Source organism: Clinocottus analis, unplaced genomic scaffold (genome assembly GCF_023055335.1).
Source record: "Clinocottus analis isolate CAN_PGR_092001 unplaced genomic scaffold, fCliAna1.0.p SCAF_19, whole genome shotgun sequence".
NCBI classification, from domain to species: domain Eukaryota; kingdom Metazoa; phylum Chordata; class Actinopteri; order Perciformes; family Cottidae; genus Clinocottus; species Clinocottus analis.
Genome location: NW_027175920.1, coordinates 3,348,257 through 3,368,688, shown reverse-complemented (window position 1 = coordinate 3,368,688; position 20,432 = coordinate 3,348,257). Strand labels below are relative to the sequence as shown.

The 20,432-nt window shown below is 44.2% G+C and overlaps 2 protein-coding genes across 7 annotated transcripts in view; both read right to left on the bottom strand.

Moving 5' to 3' along the window:
* The window catches only part of usp54b (ubiquitin specific peptidase 54b), a 48,376-nt gene extending 37,410 nt beyond the window's left edge, over positions 1-10,966 (bottom strand). For 3 of the 4 annotated variants that reach the window (XR_011077833.1, XM_068582796.1, XM_068582798.1), the window contains exons 1-2: positions 10,816-10,966; positions 267-862 (exon numbers count right to left, since the gene is read on the bottom strand). Coding sequence is in view for 3 of the 4 variants with exons in the window: in XM_068582796.1 (XP_068438897.1) it covers positions 267-422 (156 nt within the window). In the remaining variant the exon portion in view is untranslated. Of the gene's footprint in view, positions 1-266; positions 863-10,274; positions 10,468-10,815 lie in introns of those variants that run through there. The other variant, XM_068582797.1, reaches the window with a different exon arrangement.
* A 1,237-nt stretch (positions 10,967-12,203) lies between these two features.
* myoz1b (myozenin 1b) lies at positions 12,204-19,990 on the bottom strand. 3 transcript variants are annotated; one of them, XM_068583520.1, is made up of 6 exons: positions 19,848-19,990; positions 16,691-16,777; positions 13,774-13,940; positions 13,633-13,699; positions 13,347-13,527; positions 12,204-12,861 (listed from the first exon to the last, which is right to left on the bottom strand). In XM_068583520.1, the coding sequence occupies exons 2-6, from the start codon at positions 16,773-16,775 to the stop codon at positions 12,627-12,629; spliced, it is 735 nt and encodes a 244-aa protein (XP_068439621.1). In that variant the 5' UTR covers positions 16,776-16,777; positions 19,848-19,990; the 3' UTR covers positions 12,204-12,626. The 3 variants fall into 3 exon arrangements, with proteins under 3 accessions (XP_068439621.1, XP_068439623.1, XP_068439622.1); XM_068583522.1 differs by having other exon boundaries at positions 13,633-13,696; XM_068583521.1 differs by lacking the exon at positions 19,848-19,990 and adding an exon at positions 19,199-19,266.
* Between the last annotated feature and the right edge of the window lie 442 nt (positions 19,991-20,432).

Below are 20,432 nucleotides of genomic sequence, written 5' to 3'. Positions count from 1 at the left end.
CATATTCAATTTATCTAAACACAGAGTGACTTCTTCATCTTTGTTCCGTTTTAGTTTGTTTTCAGAGTGTTTGCTAGATTTAGTTTAGTTCAACTTTTTTTTTTTAGAAAGGTCCAATGTTTTAGAAGAACGTAGTAGAAAATACATGGTTGGACCTGTGTGGCTAGTGAGGCTGTGAGGCTAGTCCGCTACATGGTCACAAAACCTCCATGAAAAACTGGATTCTGGCCTGATACTTGTGTATTGTGTGTGTTTATCCGACTGACCTGCAGAGCGCTGTTGAGGAAGCAGCTGTTCTGTCCCGGCTCGTTGCTCAGGCCTTTGCTGGGTGCGATAGAGGTCATGGTTCTCGGGGTCACCAGCCCCTGCGCCCCGCCTACTGCTCCGCCACCCGACGCAAAGTAGTTCCTCTTCCACGACATCACTACCTGGACGCCCCCGTTTCCACGGCGAGGCGCGGTACGGGCGGGGCGGCAGACCAAGCGAAGGCCTCTATGTCACTCCCATGAGAGAGAACGAGGGAGAATAAGAGAAAAACAGAGGAGGCGGACGAGGAAATGGAGGGAGGAAGAGGAGGGAGGTGGCGGCCGTAGGTCGAGGAGATGCGGTGTGTCTTGGATGAGGATTTGGCACCCATGCAAACCTCCCCCTCTCCAGCCGTGTTTTTACTTAAAAATCTGTCCAGTTTCTGGAGCCAGCGGTTGGCTTTTTCTTTTTTTAGCTCCTTGGATTTAGCAGTTGCTGTTCGAGGACATGAGAGTTTGTCCAAAGAGTCCAGATTCTGGCAGATGAATGTTGATTAGGCAGCACTTCTGCTCCCATGTGGGGACCCCGTCAAAGATTTCTTCTTCTTTCACTTTGCCTGCAAGACACAAAGACCAACATGCTAATACTTCTCACACAAAACAGCAGGAAACACACACTCGAAAACATGCATTTTTTAAAGCTATTAACTGTAAATACTGCATAGTATAACCTACTGTGTATGAGAGTCACATCAGTAGTATAAACATACTGGTAAAAACTTAAAAGATCAATCCTGTTTTGGGGGACTCTTCCTGGTTTGAAATTGTGTCATCTGTGCTCTGCTTGTCTCATCGCTATTTGTGAGGATGACATACTGACGCTTTGGAATAACTTACATGGCCAAAAAATGTCTATAACGCACCCCTGACTTGTGAAAGAGCAGTTCAGCTCCATCGTGTTAGCTGACCTAGCCTAGCACAAAAATGCGGTTGATTTACAAACGTGTTTGGCAAACAGGGCTATTGCTAATATTCCTTTTGTTGCCTTTACGGATTAAATCAACATTAAACCTGCATTAATCAATAACTCCAATATGCAGAGTGACAAAATCACAAAGGATTAACACAAACACACATTTTGCTCTGTGTCGCCTTTTAGCTTTTTTAGCTAATTGTTTTTAGTCTCCATTTGGAGACTATACATGAACTAAACTATAGTTTAGTCTTATTGTTCTCGCAATAAACCCTCTGTACATAATCTACTCATCAACAAAAAGCAGATACAGCTAGCGACTAGCTCTTGGAGCGAGTTGAACATTTCCCAGCTAATGTTAAACAAGTAAATACGTATATTTCTCAGAGATTGGTTGAGACCAAAACAGAGCTAAAAGGAAAGTGAATATGCTCAGTTATGTATAAACAACACTATATGATTGCTAATGCTGCTCTCTGGATGATGTTCAAGCAGTTAACTGTTTGCTAACACTTTAGCCGTGACAGCTATTCAAGCTAAAGACGTGGCTGTGTGTTTGTCAGCTTGTTTTGATGTTCTTCTGCCCCCTAGTGGCCAGAAATCTTACGCACCATGAGTCATGAAAATCACCACATTGAACAGTGAAGCACTGCATCAGTGATATGACACAGGGGCCGCTTGGAGAAATCTGTTATGTCATTTCATAATCGGTACTTAGGGACATTATCTGGAGCTTATACTGGTTCCAGCATCGCGATCCACAGCTTCCGGATGTGTGTGTGAGGCAAGAAAAAAAAATAGCAGTTTGTGTATGTGTTTGTCCCCCTACAGTAAGTGTGTGTTTGTGTGTGTACATGAAGTTGCATAACACCACAGGGCAGTTTAACAGATCCGCAGTGCCCCCCTCCCCTCTTTCACCCTCCCTCCTATTTCCCCTATAGCTTCCCCACTTCTGGCATCGCTCCCTCGCCCGGTTGCCACAGCATCCCCTTGGCGAGAGGCCAGAGGGCGCGGGGATGCTGCGGCGAGCAGCGTGGGCTGTCGCTATGGAGATGGCCACATGGGATTGGGGTGGCGTAGCGGGGCGATGGGGAGGGCGGGGGGATGAGAGGGGGGGGGGGGCAGAGGTAGGGGCGATGTCGTGACAAGTGAAACGCATCAGAGCGAATATGGAAGGAAACATTACGCAACATTGCAATGTCACATAGTCCTACTGCATGCTGACATATTTCTCACACATTTTTCTATCCATCCATCTATCTAACGATTCATCTCCATAAAAAAAAAACACACACAGAAATTCACATTCGATACATTCATCCATAAACAAACAAATCTAAATTGCCAGAGGATTTATAAAGGGATTTGGCTAGCATGCCCCTGTGTGCCATTTTTCCTCCACAGCACAGCATCCTGAGCTTCTGTCTCAGCATACAGTGTTGTGTACGTGTGCACGCGTGTCTGCTCGTGTGTGTGTGTGTGGGTGTGTGTGTGTGTCTCCCGCTGAGCCTGTGTGGAGTGTGTGATCACACATCCTCTCTCTGACTGCACCCTGCAGCCACACACAACCGAGATTGCCCTGGCAAGCCCTGCACTGTTTATGTGGCCTGTGCGTGTGCATGTGTGTATGTGTGAGTGTGTGTGTGTGTGAGTGTGCATGTGTGTGTCCCCACATCTTCGGCTAGTTACCATGGAAATAGGCCAAGCAGCAGGCACGCGGGGGAAAAGCCGAACCATGTGATTTAACTGAGAGACACACTGTGCTGCACTGGTTGAGAAGGCACCCACATACACACACACACACACACGCACACACACACACACACACACACACACACTGAGACACACAGGGCTGGCTAGTGATGATGATGTGTATTGATGGAGGAGAGTTCCTGGAAGCCAAAGTGAGTCAAGGCACGAGTCAATCAAACTCCCTGACCCCGCGCTGGCAGCCATACGGAAACCAGGACCTGTGGTGGCGGCCCAGACGGCGACCACACATGGAAGACATTTTCCATGTTGAGATGTGGAGGTGAGGACGCTGCTTGTAAGACCAGACACAGACGTGTCAAAGCTTGTGTGTGTGTGTCGTCTGTGAAGCTTCGACTTCCTGACCTTAATGAAAACACCTTTGCGCAGGGGGAAATGCGCCCAAAGGGAGGTTGTGTCATTCCTCCATCGTCGGGATGTGGATTTAGGGTCAACTGTTGAATTAGGAGCGCGTTTAGATTTGATTTAAAAGGTTTGGCACAGACAAATTGTATATTTTTGTAATTAGCTTAAGTGTTGAGAATCCATTTCCAAGATTTCTGCCGCCACCTCAAGACAATTAAGGTGAATTGAATCGTGTTTGCGGTGACACAGCATTGAAAAATTACATTTGAAAATTACACACAGAATTTCCCGAAACAATGTCCCGGTCACTCTGTATTGGAATCACACATCAGAGAAAAATATCTGAAAACATGGCCAAATAAAAACACATTTATTTTCTCATTTTTTTAGGAACATATGCTTTTTTTTTTTACATTTTGATGAACCAACTTCCTTTACCTCGACCGTAACCTTCAACTCCTCTGAAGGCCAGCATTATTCAAACCCTCATAACTTTATTTTACAGGTTTCTAAACTTACCAAGCAGGTCAGACTGAATTAGGCGATGCTCTGTATACGACCATATTATGTAATGCTGCAGTCCTTAATGCACAGTGACCAGAAAAATAGGCTCTTGTGACGCAACACTAGTTGAATGATTTGTGCGTTGACTCAATTCTTTGATACACAAAACGCAGCCTCAGAATGACCAAAAATGTGACAAAATAATCAAACGATATGATGTACGAGGCACTCTTCAGTCTGTCCACTCACTCCAACGTAAACCCGTCCACGTTATTGTAAGCAAAAAACAACCAACGTAGTATTAAGAGCAAGAAAGTCCTTCAAGGGCGGGGTGGAGAGGTGGTCTATGGGTCAAACCATCACATGACTTTCACTCACCAAAAAACTAAAGTTGAGGTATTTTTACTGTGACATTATGTCCCAGAGTCACGGTCAAGTGACCTCACAAGCGTACTTGTTCTAGGACAAATCATGATTTTTTTTCAAACCCTAAACGAATGGTTCGTGTCCTGAACTTAACTGCCGCTAATGTTGACCTCGTGTTCCAACTTTAACCACACGTGGGCCTTCTGCGTCAAGATGCCACACAAAACACTGCTCCCAGCATCCTTACAGTTATTAAAGCTTCTGCCCGGGCGCTAAAATATAACGAGAAGCGGTGAAATCAAAGTGGTGGCATAGAGCTCCATTGTTAAACAAAACAACTCTTAAAACAAATCAATGAGACACACAGTTGTACTGGGTTATATATGTTCCCTCATTCAGATGAACTCAGTGACTGTAGTTTATTTTTACCCCACATGCACCAGCCTGCTGCTGTAAATACTCACTGGAGAGTGAAAATGTGGATCAATCCGCCGCGTAAAGTAGTGCCCAACTAAAGCAATATACACTCCTGTTGGAGCCATGATTGCTGGAAACGGGAGTGTCCAGATGTTTTGGGAAAAACACTTAACCTTTCTTTATCTATGAGGCAGGATTCCTTTTGTTGTTTGTGTGGGAATTGTTGACAATAAGAAAAATATACAACATACTGCCAACCGTGTGCTTTCAGAAGGTACAAAAAGTAGCTTATCTTCCAAAAGGGGGTTTCTTTCCTGCCCGGTCACTCAGATTGCTTCACTCACATTAGCCTTAATTCAACAACTCTCAGGAACATACAAGAAGATACTGACTATGTGATGTGCGGAGACATGTTTTACAGTCTCAAATTCAGGAGTCACCGAGGGTTTAACCGTGGGTTTAATGTCGAGTCCAACGTCAAAGGGACATTAAAACGGCCTTTTCCCGTCTGTCCCGTGTGTGTCAGTGTGACAGCAGATGATTGCTCGTGGATCGATAAGAGCCAGCGAGGGCACAGCTGGAAGTATTGAGGACAGACGTTTTCATGGATCCACTATGTACTGTCACCACTGCTGTTACTACTCAATAAATGTTTACGTCACCCTCATTCTCTGCCTGTCCCTGGTACTATTTCCTCTTCACCTCTCTTTCTTCCTCTCTCCTCTTTTCTCCGAGCTCATCGAGCGGCCGTGCAGAACTTCAGACGTTTGCAGGAGTTGATTAAAGAGCAGAATCTAAAAGGTGACTCGAAGCCTGTTTGATCCCTGTTGCACTTCGACCAAATCAACCTTGACAGAAGTGGCATCGCATAAGACGTCCAGCTTTTCTTTACATTGTTCTCTCCATTGACTTATTTGTCATTCTGTTTACTCTCTGTTTCGCCCTCCCTATATTTTGTTTTTGTCCCCTCATCTCTGTGCTTTGAAAAGAATATGAGAAAAGTGTTCTGGTGAAAAATTCTTATGTAAATGTGAGGTTATTATATTTCTGGGTTTCCATCCAGGTATGTAGAGCAGCATGCATGATGTCAGAAAAGCAGAATGGAAATAACAAGATTTCCAGATTGTATACTCACTAATTCTAATATTTATTCCAAATGACTCCAGACGACAGTCTGAGAATATTGGCTACCAGCACTTTTGACCCTTTAAGAGCAAAGCGGTGTCTAATTACGACCTCTCATCACTTGTTGCATAGGAGTCGTGTGTTTTACTTTGAAAGCTGTGAGACCCGAAAAGATCAAACTGATATTTCACAATAAAAAAGCGAAGCTTAAAAAGTGAGGAAAAAACACAATTTGTGAAGAAGACAGACTTCAGAGCTGCAAGGTCAGGAAACACTTCAGCATGTCGACGCTCAAACAGACAAAGAAAGCAGACACCGGGTTATTATACCCATAAAGTATGTCTGTGATTGTGGAGCATCTCATTAAAAAACAACAGACATTATCATGCTGCCTTTGCAACCACTATTCTGGTTTCAGACGCTCCAGGTTTTTGGAATCTGGCTGCAGGGACTTTCAGCCACAGGCGCATTAGTGGGGTCAGGCATTGATGTGGAGGCCGCGCTGGCGGTCGCCCTTTCAGTTCATCCCAAAGGAGCTGGATGGGGGTTGAGGTCAGACCCCTTTAGTCCAGTCGCAGAACTGGGAAAAGTGTATCTTTATGAATCTGACGCTGTGTTCGAGTGGACAGAAGAGGACTTTGCCCAAACTGTTCAATTATTTAACTATAATTCGACCTCATGCGAGAAAGAACCAGTCATATGAACAGATATTGTATGTATTTTTGACTTTGAAATATGAACATCTTAACTTTAAAATCAATGTGCTTACTTGACCCCCGCAGTCATCAATCGCCTCGCTGTAACGAGACGTTTTCTACTTCTTTATTTGAGCTAACAGTACGACCCACAGGCGACACAGCATTCACAGCTCTCGTCATTTTTCACCGTCGCTCGGCTTTTGCAGGTCCCTTAATTCCGCTGATGCTGTTAAACATCTTCCTTTATGGATCTTAGAAAGCAGGATTTCAATATAAGAGGTCAAACATGAACATTGGATCTTAAATCATTTCATGCTGTACTGTAGCATTAAAACATTTGGCATCAGAGGTCAAGGCCGAACCATGAAAAAACAGGTGTCCGTATACTTTTGTCCAACTCCTGAAATATGACCTCCCAGAAGGGTCACAGATTTCTTTGCTTTCATCTTCAGACCCTGCACGTCCAAAACGTTCTCCAGCGATACAAAGAATCAGCATCTTGCTCATTAGTCTAATGTGTTCTCCATTTCATGATCCTATTTATTTCCTTCAGCTGGAGGGAAAACTCATTTTTGAAATACAAAAACTGGCGTCATGGAAAATAAAATGCTGTCAATGCCAATGTTTAATCTGAATTTCCTGCCACTGCTCTCTCTGTCTCTCCGTGCTGTGGGTTGTATATGCTGCGTTGTGACAGCGACACTGGTGTCATGCAACCTGAACAAAGAGCTGATCCTGTCCCCGAGGACAATAGCCTGTCTCTCACATTGTCTTCCTCCCACTGGAGCAAATATAAAAAAGGCGAGAAGTGTATTTATATATCCCCGTAAAAGAGAGTAGTCTTGTTATTTTCTTTCACAAACATGTGCTCTCTCTCTCTTGGCTTCTCCTTTGGCTGCACTTTCCTCTCTCTTCCCCTCTCCCTCTCATTCACTTCATTCCTGTTCTCTGTCCCTCACTTGCTTCCTCTGACCTCTATTTTCCATTCTCATTCACTCTCTCTTTCTTACTTCATTCATCTCTGCCTCTTTCCTTTCCAAAAAACGTCACAAGCATGTGCACTCACTCACACACACACACACACACACACACACACACACACACACACACAGTGGTTTGCCTAACTGGGTTATGTGTAACTTCAAATAGCCTTAGTTGACAATAGGGGGCCCAGAGTTCATCCTCCTCTGTGCTTCTCTTTCTCCTCCTCTTTCCACTTCAAATCTAAAGGGAAGTTATACGTGTGTGTGTGTGTGTGTGTGTGTGTGTGTGTTTGTGTGTGTGTGTGTGAACATGCAATAGGCACACGTGCTGCTTAGTGTGTGAGCATATTAGCGAGACTGTTTTTTTTTTTCAAGCTTCAAGGTCATTTTCCTGCTCAGACTCTGTAACATTAAAGTATTCATGTGAAGACACACGTTTATCACATGCACACGCACAAAACACACACACATGAGCTCATAAACAGGCACGCTATAACCTAGATGCAGCCCATTATCACCGTAGCACACGTGCACAACCAATCCTATTAGAAGAATATATGAAGAGGGGTGAATATTTGCTTAATATTTAGGCTATTACATAACCATTCTTATTTATGATGCATGCTGGGAATCGTGTGGGGGGTTTCACAGTTTAAATCAGAAAGGAGAGGAGAACAAAGGGAGAGGAGAGGAAAAGGGAAGGTAGAAAGTGGAGAGGAGGAGATGAAAAGAAAGCAAGGGAGAGGAAAGGACAGAAAGAAAACAGGAAAAAGGCGACAAGAAAAGATATGAGGAGATGAAAAATAAGAGAAAAGAGTTGAAGGGTTCAAGAGTCGGAAAAGGGGAATGAGAGGAGAGGAGACAAAAAGGAGACAAGGAGATAAAAGACGAGCGGAGAACAGGTGGGTGTGAAGGAGGAGAGGAACAAGTGGAACACGAGCTTGAACCACAAGCCAAAAAGAGAGAGAAGGAGCACTCCAGTGGATGGTAAATGGCCTCCCCCTCCTCCTCCTCCTCCTCTTCCTCCACCCTCAAGCCACATGACTTAATCTGCTCCCCTTCACACAAACCTCTTCCTCTGGAAACCGTCCGAGACGAGTGCCGGCGAGCGTTCACACGCGATCCCATCTGAGAAATACACTCTTGAGGATTCAAACCACTAACGACGTGAATCGAGCGCGACGCGTCTTCTTAATTTGAAACGCCGTGACGTCTGCGAACACGGAGCAAGAAGTCAACGAGACCTTGAGGTTGAATGTTGCTCAAAAGATCAACACATGTTGCCCGGACATGCAGGACGGAGGCTGTGCGTTTGGATCATCCTGACTCGGCTAAAAATAAAAGAATCACACTCCAATTCAAGTAAAGTACATTGCCAACAAGGTTTTGAGTATTTGAAACAAGCACTTTGGTTGCGTCCTTGTTTTGATTTGTTTCTATTTTGAAATCATTTTAAGCCAAATCATGCATTTTGTTTTTGGTTAAGTTTAGTTTGAGCGCACAATGTTGACCATGTGTTTGTGTTTTAAAAAAAAAAAAAACAGAAAGCATCCTAAAAGTATTTTAAAAAATCACATCGTCGGAGAACTAAGAAAGAAAAAGAACCTGCAGATGAATCCTGAGGTTTTTCCTGCAGCTCTGAGGATGTTGTCCAACATGTGTCCACCACAGCGACATACAACTTCACACGGATGATTATATGATTATAGTTTGAGAGTTTCAATAATGCCAGTGGAAACACACACACACACACACACACACACACACACACACACACACACACACACACACACACACAGTACAATCACCCTGAGAGGGAGGAGGGAAGCCAGGCTTTTCTGGCAGTGTGGTCAGTTGGACTAAGGACAAACTAATTTGTAGATAAAAGGTAAAGTGAGTTTCCCCTCCAGGACATCCCCACTATTCATGAGGTTTAAAAGGCTCGTGGCTGTGAGACAAGAACACCGTACCAAAGCTGCAGTGACGGCTCATAAAATATAGAAACATAAGTATATAAAGGACATGTCATGTTAAATAAAGTACAAACATGAGCATGGAGCCAGTGATTTTCACACAGACATTAATGCACACTCCTTGTTATGGCAATAGAACAAAGTACACAGAGCAGAACTCCACTGCCACCCAGAGTGTTTTATCTCCAAAAACTGAAATTGATGATGAGTCCAACTTAAATGTCAAGGTGACATTTCGGCTCAGTTTGGAGCTTGAAGGTTTGCTGCTGAAGCTGTTTGTGTGTGGTTTGTATTTGTGGTGTTGTGGGGACATTAACCTGTTCAACCAAATGGTTTGATAACATGCTATAGTCTCTGCTAGGTTTAGCATTTATTTTAGGGTTAAGCTGGACTAATATAGAGCTGGGTTTGGGTCCAAGCGCGTATATAGTAGTGGTTAGACCTCCTCACTGTTAGTCAATGTCCTCACAAGTAGCCAAAACAAAAGTATGTGCTCTGGGGGTATTTTAGTAGCCCAATCAGGTGCGGGAGGCAAGCAGCAGAGGTCTGTGTCCCCGTCGCTATGACGTGACGGCACTTTTTGAGCTTGGCGATGACGCGGGCCCAGGTACAGGGGGGCCAAAGTCATCAATCACGTGGATTGAAACCGCAACGTTAAATCAATAGCGGCCCCCCCACGGGAGCGATGACAGCGGAGCGAGGATCCGCCTCGGTAAAACGCTGCGGTCTCTCGGCCCATCCATCAACAAGTCCACACGGTGCACATCCAACAAACACCGCGCGAGAGCGACAAAAAAAAAAAAAAAAACACGCAGCACGGGACCGGAGCCACGCGCACATGTAGCGGCATGCACCTCGAGTGCATGCAACAACACCTGTAACTGTGGACGACGCGGAACCGGGATGAACTTGAGGGGAAGGGATGCTGTGGGTCCGGCATGGAGCAGCACGAGGGAGAGTTGCTGCGTAGAGGGGAACCACCGACCCACGACCACCTGATAAAAGAATACAACTGACAGAGGAAACCCGGCACGAGGAAACGAGGCTGCGTGTGCTGCTGATGAGAGTGATGATGGTGGTGATGGAGAAAGATGATGACATCCTCTGAGACTGCCACGAGGACACATCTGTTGAGGATCACATCTGGCCGACACGCTGACTCCCCCCCCCAAACGCACACTCACACACGCTCTCTCTCTCTCTCACTCACACACACACACTCACACACACACACACACACACACACACACACACACACACACACACACACACACACACACTGATGGTGTATTCTGTCCTGTCACATGCGCGTTGTACACCCCCCCCCCTCCCCCCGGCCTCTCTTGCGGTGATGGAGCCCATGCAGTGCGCATAGTGTGCAGGCGTGTGTGAGTTTGTGTTGTAGTTGTTACTCACCCCGGGCTCTGTCGCCGCCAGTCTCCGTCCGCTCGCGTGTCCTACCGTGTGCTTTAACGGGAGAGAGGGCGAGCCGTGGGCGCATGCAGCCCCCACCAGCGCCATCCAGCGCTGCGGTCGCGGCACGCCGCTCTCGCGATACCGTGCCATCTTTCAGCTCTCCTCCTGGATTGTGTGACGTAGCGGTTTGTGTGAGTGTGTGTGTGTGTGTGTGTGCGTGCGTGTGTGTGTTATTGTTATTATTGTCAGGCGGTTAGCTCAGCCCGATGCCGCCGTCTTCTGGGCACGAGGGGAAAGGAGTGCGAGGACGGTGATGATGTCATCCCGGAACTGGCCGTGTGGTCAGATACCTGTTTGAGCAAGCGCGCACTCTTCTTTTTAAATCTCTTTCTCACACGCACACATCCAGTGTCGGATGTAACGTGCTGCAATACAACTCATAGTAGTAGTGTTGAGGCTGTGACACAGAATACAGTCACAGCCTGAACACTACTGAACTGAACATGCAGGTGAGAGGCCAGGGGCTTTGTCTTTGGGGGTCTTGAGGATTTAAAGTTTTGACTGGGCTGCTTTGTATGGAAGCTCATTTCTGACACAAAAAAAAGAAATTATAATTGTGACACACACAAAAAATCATAATCATGACAACAAAAAAAGTATGACTAAAAATATTTAAAAAAATTTAAAAAAAAGTCAACAAAAAAGAAGACAAAAAAAGTTAGGAAAAAAAAGTCGAAATTATGAATTTTTTTTTGTTGTTGTCAAAATTATGGATTTTTTTTGGTCACTATAATGATTTTTTCATATTTTTTACATACCTTTTTTTGTCATAATTATGATTTTGTTGTTGTTGGGAATTGGGATGTGTAAGGTTCATATATTTTGTTTATTCTGTTGTTTTTGTGTGTGTTAATTTCGTTTTTGGTTAATTACCATTGTCAAACTGATAGCTGTCCTGTTTGGTTTATTTAGGTGGTAGTGTGTGTCCTTGTGTTACTATTTCTTTATTAAAAAAATGTTTGGATCAGCAATTGTATATGTTTCACTTTGTGGTCAATTTTTTTCATTGAGGGGTCAGTTTAGTTCACTTCTATGTAGTTTGTGCGCCCATAGTTTTTCTCTTTCAAGAACTTTGTGATACATTTTGTAATTTCTTTGCTTAATTTTTGAGTAAAATAACCCCTCCTTTTGAAAAAGACTCTTCAACCAGCTCGGACCCTCACAGTTCCCTTCTTAAATGATGACAAAAAGGAACAAAGGCCCTTAATTTTTGCTTTTTGGCTGGGACCCTAAGCAGCGGCTTCCTTCATGTGGACCTTGTGATTAGTAGTACATCAAATACTTCGCAGTGTTTTTCATCAGGAAGTCACAGCATTGTGTTTCTCCTTAATAATCAGATGTTGCCCTTTTTATTGACACTTGTACATCAGAAGCATACAGACATTCTGTCAAGGCAAACTTTATTGCATAAATACATTGTCTTAAGAGTGCAGAGTGCTCATCTGTATCTATTCACACAGGCCTTACAATAGCTTACAGTCTGCTAAACCGTAGTAAAACTCAGTCAGAGTTGGGGCTGAAAAGACTAGAACGCACACAGGAGGCGAGGGACACGTTTTAAAATTGTGTTCTGTTACATTTCCATGTTCCTGGGAGCCTCAGCAGTTCTACCAGTGCTTATGTTGTCAGTGTATGCGCTCTAGATTATGACCTGTATCTAATGCTCACATGTATTCACTCATGTGAGGGTGTATTCTTGTGTGTGTTTATGAGTTCCAGTGCATGCACTGCTTGTGTGTGTGTGTGTGTGTTCACAGGTCGTCCGTCTCTCCGTCGAAGGGGATGTTGTCCAGGTCCATGTGGATGTTCGGGTTGTCCTCGCTGCAGACCCAGCCGATGGGCGTGCGGTTGAATGAGGGCCGTGAGCGGATGTCGGCCTGCAGGCCGGTCATGGCCTCCGGCTCCTCGGGGCCATCGTTGAGCTCATGGAGCTCGAAGGTCAACGTCTTGGGGACCTTGTCGAAGCCGCCGAATGGCAGCGCCGTCCTGTGGAGGAGGAGAGGGAGGAAAGGGAAGCTCAAGGTAACGCCAGGGTGAACATTGATGCCTCACCTGCATGTTAAATAAGTTAAAATAAGGATTAGGTTTGGCCTAAAGGGAAATGATCACATTAACCACTGTTTGTTGCATTGATTAGTTAATAAACAAATATGTTGTTATTTAATCCATGTTTTTTTTGTCATTTTATAGGCTGAAAGTAAAAAAAAAACAAATAAATAAGTCATTTGAATTCAACATTTTTGCCATGATTGTTTGTGTTGTGCAATCTTTCCTCATGCAACGGTTTGTATGACATCTGTCATTTATCTGCTTCCGCCGCCACATGAAGCAACTCAGCTTCAGTTTAGGCAACAAAAGAACGTGAGAAAAGATCGTGATTTTGGCTTAATGTGGGTTGAAATAACTACAGAAGTGGCGTTACACCGCAATACTTCTCGTAGCTACGCGCAGTGTGTGAGGAAAAGCCCGACCTGTTGAAGCTCTTGTACAGAGGCAGCTCGCTGTGCATCTGGATGGGTCCCGGCATGAGGGCCTTCATGGTGGCGGTCAGCTCCTCGTTGCCCTTCATGGCTCGTTCCCATGGAGAGATGTAGGTGGGCGCATACTGCTTCCTCCTCTTCTCCTTCTCCGCCTCCTCGTCGATCGGGTCCACTGAGACACACAGGGAAGTGGAAGACCGGGCAGGTTAAACGCACACTCGTAACGGAAAGGAAATACTGCAAAGGGAATAAATAAACAGTACATCTGTGACCCCACCTTCCTTTGCCTTCTCGGGCTTTGGCGCAACAGGGGGAGGGAACATGAGCAGGTTCTCGAGGTTCTGCTGGAGGACAAATATAGTCTGATCAGTACACATATACAAACACAACCTTTACACAAACACACACACACTCTTACCTTGTTCTGGGTGGTCACAATGAACCGCTCCACTCTCTGCTGCCTCATCTTGAACATCTTGGAGCCCTTGTTGGTGTTCAGGGAGAGCTCCTCCAGCATGGTGTCCTTTGGCGTTTTGATCTTGGTGCCCAGGTCCAGCTCAGTAGCCTCGGAGTCCGACGCATCGTCTGACACGGAGAGGGAGGAGGACGAAATGATACGGGGCAGAATGCAGGAAGAGTATATGCAGGGAAAAGGTACATCGGCCAATAGATGATTCTGATTCCCATCCTGAAAAGTATTGATTGTCTCATCTAACTCTCAGCTATAAACTCAATTAGCATATTTCATCCAACGTCAAGCCCATTCCTTTAAAGAAAATGTAATATTCTTTAAACATGTTCTCATAAAGATAGATAGATAGATAGATAGATAGATAGATAGATAGATAGATAGATAGATAGATAGATAGATAGATAGATAGATAGATAGATAGATATGTACTTTATTAATCCCCAAGGGAAAAAAATAAAAATGTGTTGTCATAGTAGCAGCGCCACACGCTTTACAAACACCAAATAGAATAAACTAATAATATATATATATATATATATATATATATATATATATATATATATATATATATATATATATATATATATATATATATATATACACACAAAAGAATACAACCATAACTGTGCATAAACACACAATATGATACAAATAACTGGGCATATATGAAGTATAAATCAACATAAATGTAAATATAGCTGTGAATGTGTAAAGATGAACATGACTGCATGTACTTGAATGAAAGCAATCTGGCTCATGCATCTCATGATGATTCATCACTGCAGACAAACAATTTGTCAGCATTTCTTTATTTTTAAAGCCTTGGTAGAGGAGGTACGTGTTCCCTGAGCTGGACTCTCTCTCTTATCAGTCCATTTGGCAAATTAAAAGGTGGGTTTACCTTCCACTATATATATATCTGACATTAACTGAGGGAGGGATACAGCTGTAGAGGGCGAATTTATATCCTCGGGCTTCCATGTTGTCCTTGTTGAGATGAATTAGAGATGAAACCTGATGTACCGCGTTAGAAGGTGTGTGTGTGTGAGTGTGTGTCTGTGTGTTTGAAACCAGGGGAGTTGTGGAGGTTACTAGGCCAAAGCAGTATGGAAGAAAAGGGCACTGGGGAACGTCACGGCAGGTTTTCAGAACTGTTTATGGAGGGAAATCCTTATAACAAACTCCCTCTCTCTCTCTCTCTCTCTCTCTCTCTCTCTCTCTCTCTCTCTCTCTCTCTCTCTCTCTCTCTCTCTCTCTCTCAGTGATGGAGAGATCTGATGGATTTTACTGCTCCACAGAGCTCCTCATAAAACACTCTCCTCATCCACCACATACACTCTGATATCACTCATAACACCTGGAGTCCAGCCATAAACCAACACGCACACACGCACACGCACACACGCACACGCACAAACACATCTATAAAGCGGGGAGTTGGCATTGCAATGCGGCGGAGAGCTGTTAGCAGTACCTCATAAATCAGACTTGTTCAAGTGTGTGTGTATGTGTTTGAGAGAGAGAGAGAGAGAGAGAGAGAGAGAGAGAGAGAGAGAGAGAGAGAATAATCGAGGCTGCTGGGCAGAGTGAACTCTCCCATGGGGATATTGATTAGAGTGTTAATTCGGAAGAATGTGAAACCGGAGCTGGCTGCTGACTGGGCGGAAATTGGGCAGACTGACAGAGGCAGGGGGCGGACAGACGGACAGCATACAGGCATGGGACAACTGTCAGTGGCAGGGATGAAGGATAGATGAGTGGGCATTAACTGGAGGGGAAAAAACCAAGGGATAAGCAGGGTAAGCTCCTGACTGACTGAAAACAAACTGGTGGAAACATACAGATGTGGCTGCAGATGTGATGGCGGCGTGAAAAACAGCACAGGGACACAAACGGGGGGGACGACGTCAACGGACTGTTGAATGGCAGATAGACGCTGGTGCACAGACACTGGGAGCCTGCTACGATTGCAGATAGCATGCTCGAGGACGGGCAGAGAATATATTGTGGTTGGTAATATATGCAGCAAAGTGAATGTAGAAAACGAGACAAAGTGGCGCCATGTTGTTTTTTTCTCTTTAATTCTGGATTATTTTGGTAATTAAAGTTTATTTTTCTGCACAATACTCATTGGTGGAAGACATATCTAGATGCAAAAAACCCCACTATTGTGCCAGATTTAAATGCTCATTATACAGAAAAGCCTATGTGTGAGTTAAATATCCTTGCATTACTGTATTATAATTATATTGGAGTATGAATGTGTTGATGTATGAGCAGTATTTATTTCAATAACTGACGCCAAGATATGAAACATTTGCCACTTCAGACGCCTCAAACTAATATGGTGGGAGCAGAACCACCGGCTGGTATCTTGTGTTGCCTCCAACGGTGACAGATTTGTGGCTACTCTGCCATCTGATAATGATCCACATCCCTCCAGGAGATGCCACATGCATGTTAGATATTGTGTTACTGCTTGGAACAAGCGTGTGTGTGTGTGTGTGTGTGTGTGTGTGTGTGTGTGTGTGTGTGTGTGTGTGTGTGTGTGCGTGTGTGTGTGTGCGCGCGCGTGCATGCATTTAATTGGAGTATCATAAGCAGCGATTTTCACCCCGGCAGTTCAGTTTACACACACGTGTATCACGGCTGTGCAGATAGCAGACACCGCGCAGAGAAAACCTACAAATGGATTTGACATTTACTGGACCGGATAATCGGATCACAAGGGAGATAGAGGAAGGTCTTCAAGGAATGAGGATGAATGTTTCATGTTTGAATGTCGAGCGTGGATTTGGTATGCTGTTTGTGCTGTGCTGTGTGTGTGTGTGTGTGTGTGTGTGTGGTCGTGTGTGTGTGTTACCATTCTGGCTGACGCTAGACAGGTCAGTGATGATCTTGATGGCCTTCTTCCTCTTGTTAGAAGGTGCAGGAGCGGTAAGAGGCATGGCTAAGGGACAGAAAAGAGAAATGAGGACTTCTTAACAATAATCATTATCATCATCATCATCATCATCATCATCATCTACCAGTTTTACAGCAAAAGAAAAATACAGGACTATACAGTCCAAATAGTCCCCAAAATTCTCCAGTTTAGTCTCACTATTTCTGGATCTTCTTCAACCAAATCCTTGGGAAAAGGATCTTTTTATCAAACTTCCAAGGTAGAAAATGTACTTTCAACTTCTCTAGAATATATAGTCGAGAATATATATTGTGATAGTTGACTATGTTTAATGTGAGAGGTTTCGCTTGTCGTGAAAAACATACAAAGAAGTATCACCGACAGAGCGGTTTAGCTCATTGTTTTGGTTTCACGGCCAACATTGTTGCAGCTCACTGCTACCTGCTCATCACCAAGCAGCACAAAGTCAGCGACCAGCTGGGGAACAAAAATGAAATTGTAGCAGCTAAATCTAGAGACAGTTATTCCCCTCAGGAGTTGGTGGAGACCAACAACGGAGATAAAAGAGAAGAAATATTGAATTTAACTTCCTCAGGTGATCAGCAACATAACCATTACAATATGAATGTTGCTTCATATCTGCTGGAGGTGTGAATACTTAATGATTTGCTAATCGTAGCCATTACTTTATATAGGGATCATATCTAGTGCTAAAGGTGCTAAATAATATAGCAGCGCAGATCTATAATGTCTACCTGAGCAGGGAATAAAGTCGCTCTACTTCTGTGTGTGTGTGTGTGTGTGTGTGTGTGTGTGTGTGTGTGTGTGTGTGTGTGTGTGTGTGTGTGTGTGGGTGTGTGTGTGTGTGTGTGTGCTCTGCCAGCAGTATTGCTGTTGTTTGTGATCTTAATACCTTCAGCACCTATAGCTACGAAGCCGCTCAGCCGTTGCTATTTTTAGACTCGTGTTGAGGCAATCCCTCAAACATAGATGCGCTCTGAATTTAGAATTTAGCCCCTTGAAGTGAGACTGTCCCCCCAAAGACGAGAGACACCATCAGTTGCTTTTAAGCAGGCGCCACAAAGCACCATATGTTATCGCTCAGATGACAAAACTGCCGAGGCAGGAATCGTGATTATGAAGTCAAGGCGGATGGTTGGATCAACAAAAAATTGGACTTTAAACGCAGACGACTGCTGCTTGTTTCTGGTTTCAAACCAAGGATCAATGTTTCTTGTTGTTCATCATGATTAGGATTGTTCCATTTAAAGCCATTACATTCTCCTGTTTTTGTGCCAAAACTTTCAAATCAAACTTTAATCATCGCGTTGTCACATCTATTCATTTTTAACAGGGATGTTTGTGAAGTCACTGACAAACATTATCTTGCCAATATATTTTTCTATGTGTCGTTCTCGAGGACTTCTACAAACAACCTGGTTTATGGTTTTAACATTAGCGTTACTTTTTTTTCTCCATGTGGTCGGTGTCCTGAAATCCAGAGTGAGACTATTCAAAGCATTTTCAAAATGTTGGTACACTAAGCGGCAATGAATACACCAGCTCAGTCACATTATCAGCTTGAGTTTATGACACTTAGTCATTATTGACGTGATAAAGGCTTTAACTGTGTGTATTACACATGACTGTATCTCTTTAATTTTCCAATAAAGCGTTTTCAACATTTGGTTTATGAATGTTAAATTGATGCTCTTTCAACAAATGGACTTTAATTGGATTTTAAACTGTAAAACATGACTTGAAGAATGATTCCCCAAATGCGTAAATGTGCTTGGTCTCTCAGGAGTCCAGCAGAGAGCGTGACAAAATTAGCAAAAGTGAAATATGACACAAACAAAAAGTGTCCATAAATATTTCACTCAATTGATTTCCGAGATATTTCTTTCTGTCTGATAAAGTTGCACATCACGTCGTAAATTCCAGCAAGCTCCAACCGGAACCTCTCTGGGTTCCCTAATTAACTCCAGCCCACTTTAAACATGGTGTGCAGCCCCCCGCATGCCCTCAAGGACACTGATTCCCATTGGCAGCCCGCGTCTCTCTTGACTAACCACTCAAATGAGGGCCGGCAGTATGCCGCTGCCTATTGCACAGGTCGAAAGCAATTATGCAAGGCTTGAGGTAAGTCCCAGTACAAGAGAAAAAGCTGCGAGCCCGTCTACAGGGAGACAGTTAATGTAATTGCTTTTCATCTGCTGTAATTGAGGCCCATTTCCTAGCCTGGGATTCAGACCTGTGCGAGCACCGCAGTGACTGCTGGTGCACATACATGCACCAGCACACAAAAACACAGGTCTGCACTCAAATTGCTTTTTTTTCCCCCTCTCCTTGTGATTAATGGGAGTCACATGGTTGTGGATTAAAAAGTGGAGATTACAGGTGTTTTGGGATGTTCTGGGTAAAGGCAAGTTGGAGGCACGATGTTGTGCACGAGGGTCCTGTTACCGGCTGTGTGAGTGAAAAGGCGCTCCTGTCCCCCTCCCACGACCAGCCTGTTTTAGCTCCTGATAAATCTCGAGGGGACAGCTGGGAAGGAAGGGCATCTGTAAGCACATTCCCAAATACACACATACATCTATACAGGCGGACCAAAAAGACCACTGCAGAGGGCCACATTCCTCCCCTGCCACAGTGTTGGGTACAGTAAGAACAGGAAAGTCATCTACCAGCTGGCTCTCTTTAGTTTAATTGATATTTGACTAAATTTACTCAAGAAATTGCAAATCTATAATCTATCTGTTGAACTATATGATGTAAAGCCTTTCTTGGGCAGAGTTCTGTGACTTTTAATGTAACAAACAGTCAAATCTATAGTATGAAGTCCAGCGTCTGCTTCTGATTCCCTCATCCATTAGTTCATTAAGTTACAGCGGCCTACACAGGATACAGATGGGGGCTTTTCCTGCAGCCTAAATCTCCTGACCCCAGGAATTAAATTGATCTGTAAACATCTCCATCGGACTTAAAAAGGAACGAGAAATATTTGACGCCTCGGTGACCAACAGCGAAAGATAATACACAAAAACTTAAGAAACGTGCGAGAGAGATTTCTTCATCGATGCTGTCACGCACGATCCCTTCTCGAATGTCTTACCTAAGACCAGGTATCCACTGGAAGACACAGGAACCAGAAAGTCCCAGAAAAGGTGTGGCTCACAGGAAGAGGAATATAGATTTCCAGGTGGGTTTGTGTCCTCGAGCTTGTATTGTACTGCCTGCCCTCTTCGCCTTGGAGTGAGTGAAACCCTATCAGCAGGGCTGCTCGGGTGCTATGGATCCGGCTTCAGGGAAGGGGTGGGGGTGGGGGGGATTGAGTCGGGGTAAAGAGGGAGGTGGGGGTGTTTTAAGTTCAGAGACGAGAGGATGAGGAACAACAGGAAACTGATAAGGATTTGTAATTGTTTTACTTATATAGAATATTATGGAAAGGCAAATGGTTGTATAGAAGTCACTGATTTATACCTCAGTTGTACACATGAATGTGTGGGCTCAATCGTTAGTTCCAAGTCTTCAATTCAGGATGATGTTAATTTATTGAATTATTGTCTAATTTAGAGTAAAATAGACAAGAAAGTAGGGTACGCTTCAGGGCGGGGCTACTTAGTGACTGACAGTTTGCTAGTTGTCCGGTCTGGCAGTTGTATGTGTTTTCTGCTCAGACCTTTAACAAGTGTGTTTT

What these genes read in the sequence shown, in the direction of transcription:
- myoz1b (XM_068583520.1), bottom strand. Translation starts at nt 16,775, where the DNA reads ATGCCTCTTACCGCTCCTGCACCTTCTAACAAGAGGAAGAAGGCCATC. An exon ending in TTGTGACCACCCAGAACAAG is followed by an intron (nt 13,700 to 13,773) that starts GTAAGAGTGTGT and finishes TTTGTCCTCCAG; the next exon opens with CAGAACCTCGAGAACCTGCT. An exon ending in GCCCGAGAAGGCAAAGGAAG is followed by an intron (nt 13,528 to 13,632) that starts GTGGGGTCACAG and finishes TGTGTGTCTCAG; the next exon opens with TGGACCCGATCGACGAGGAG.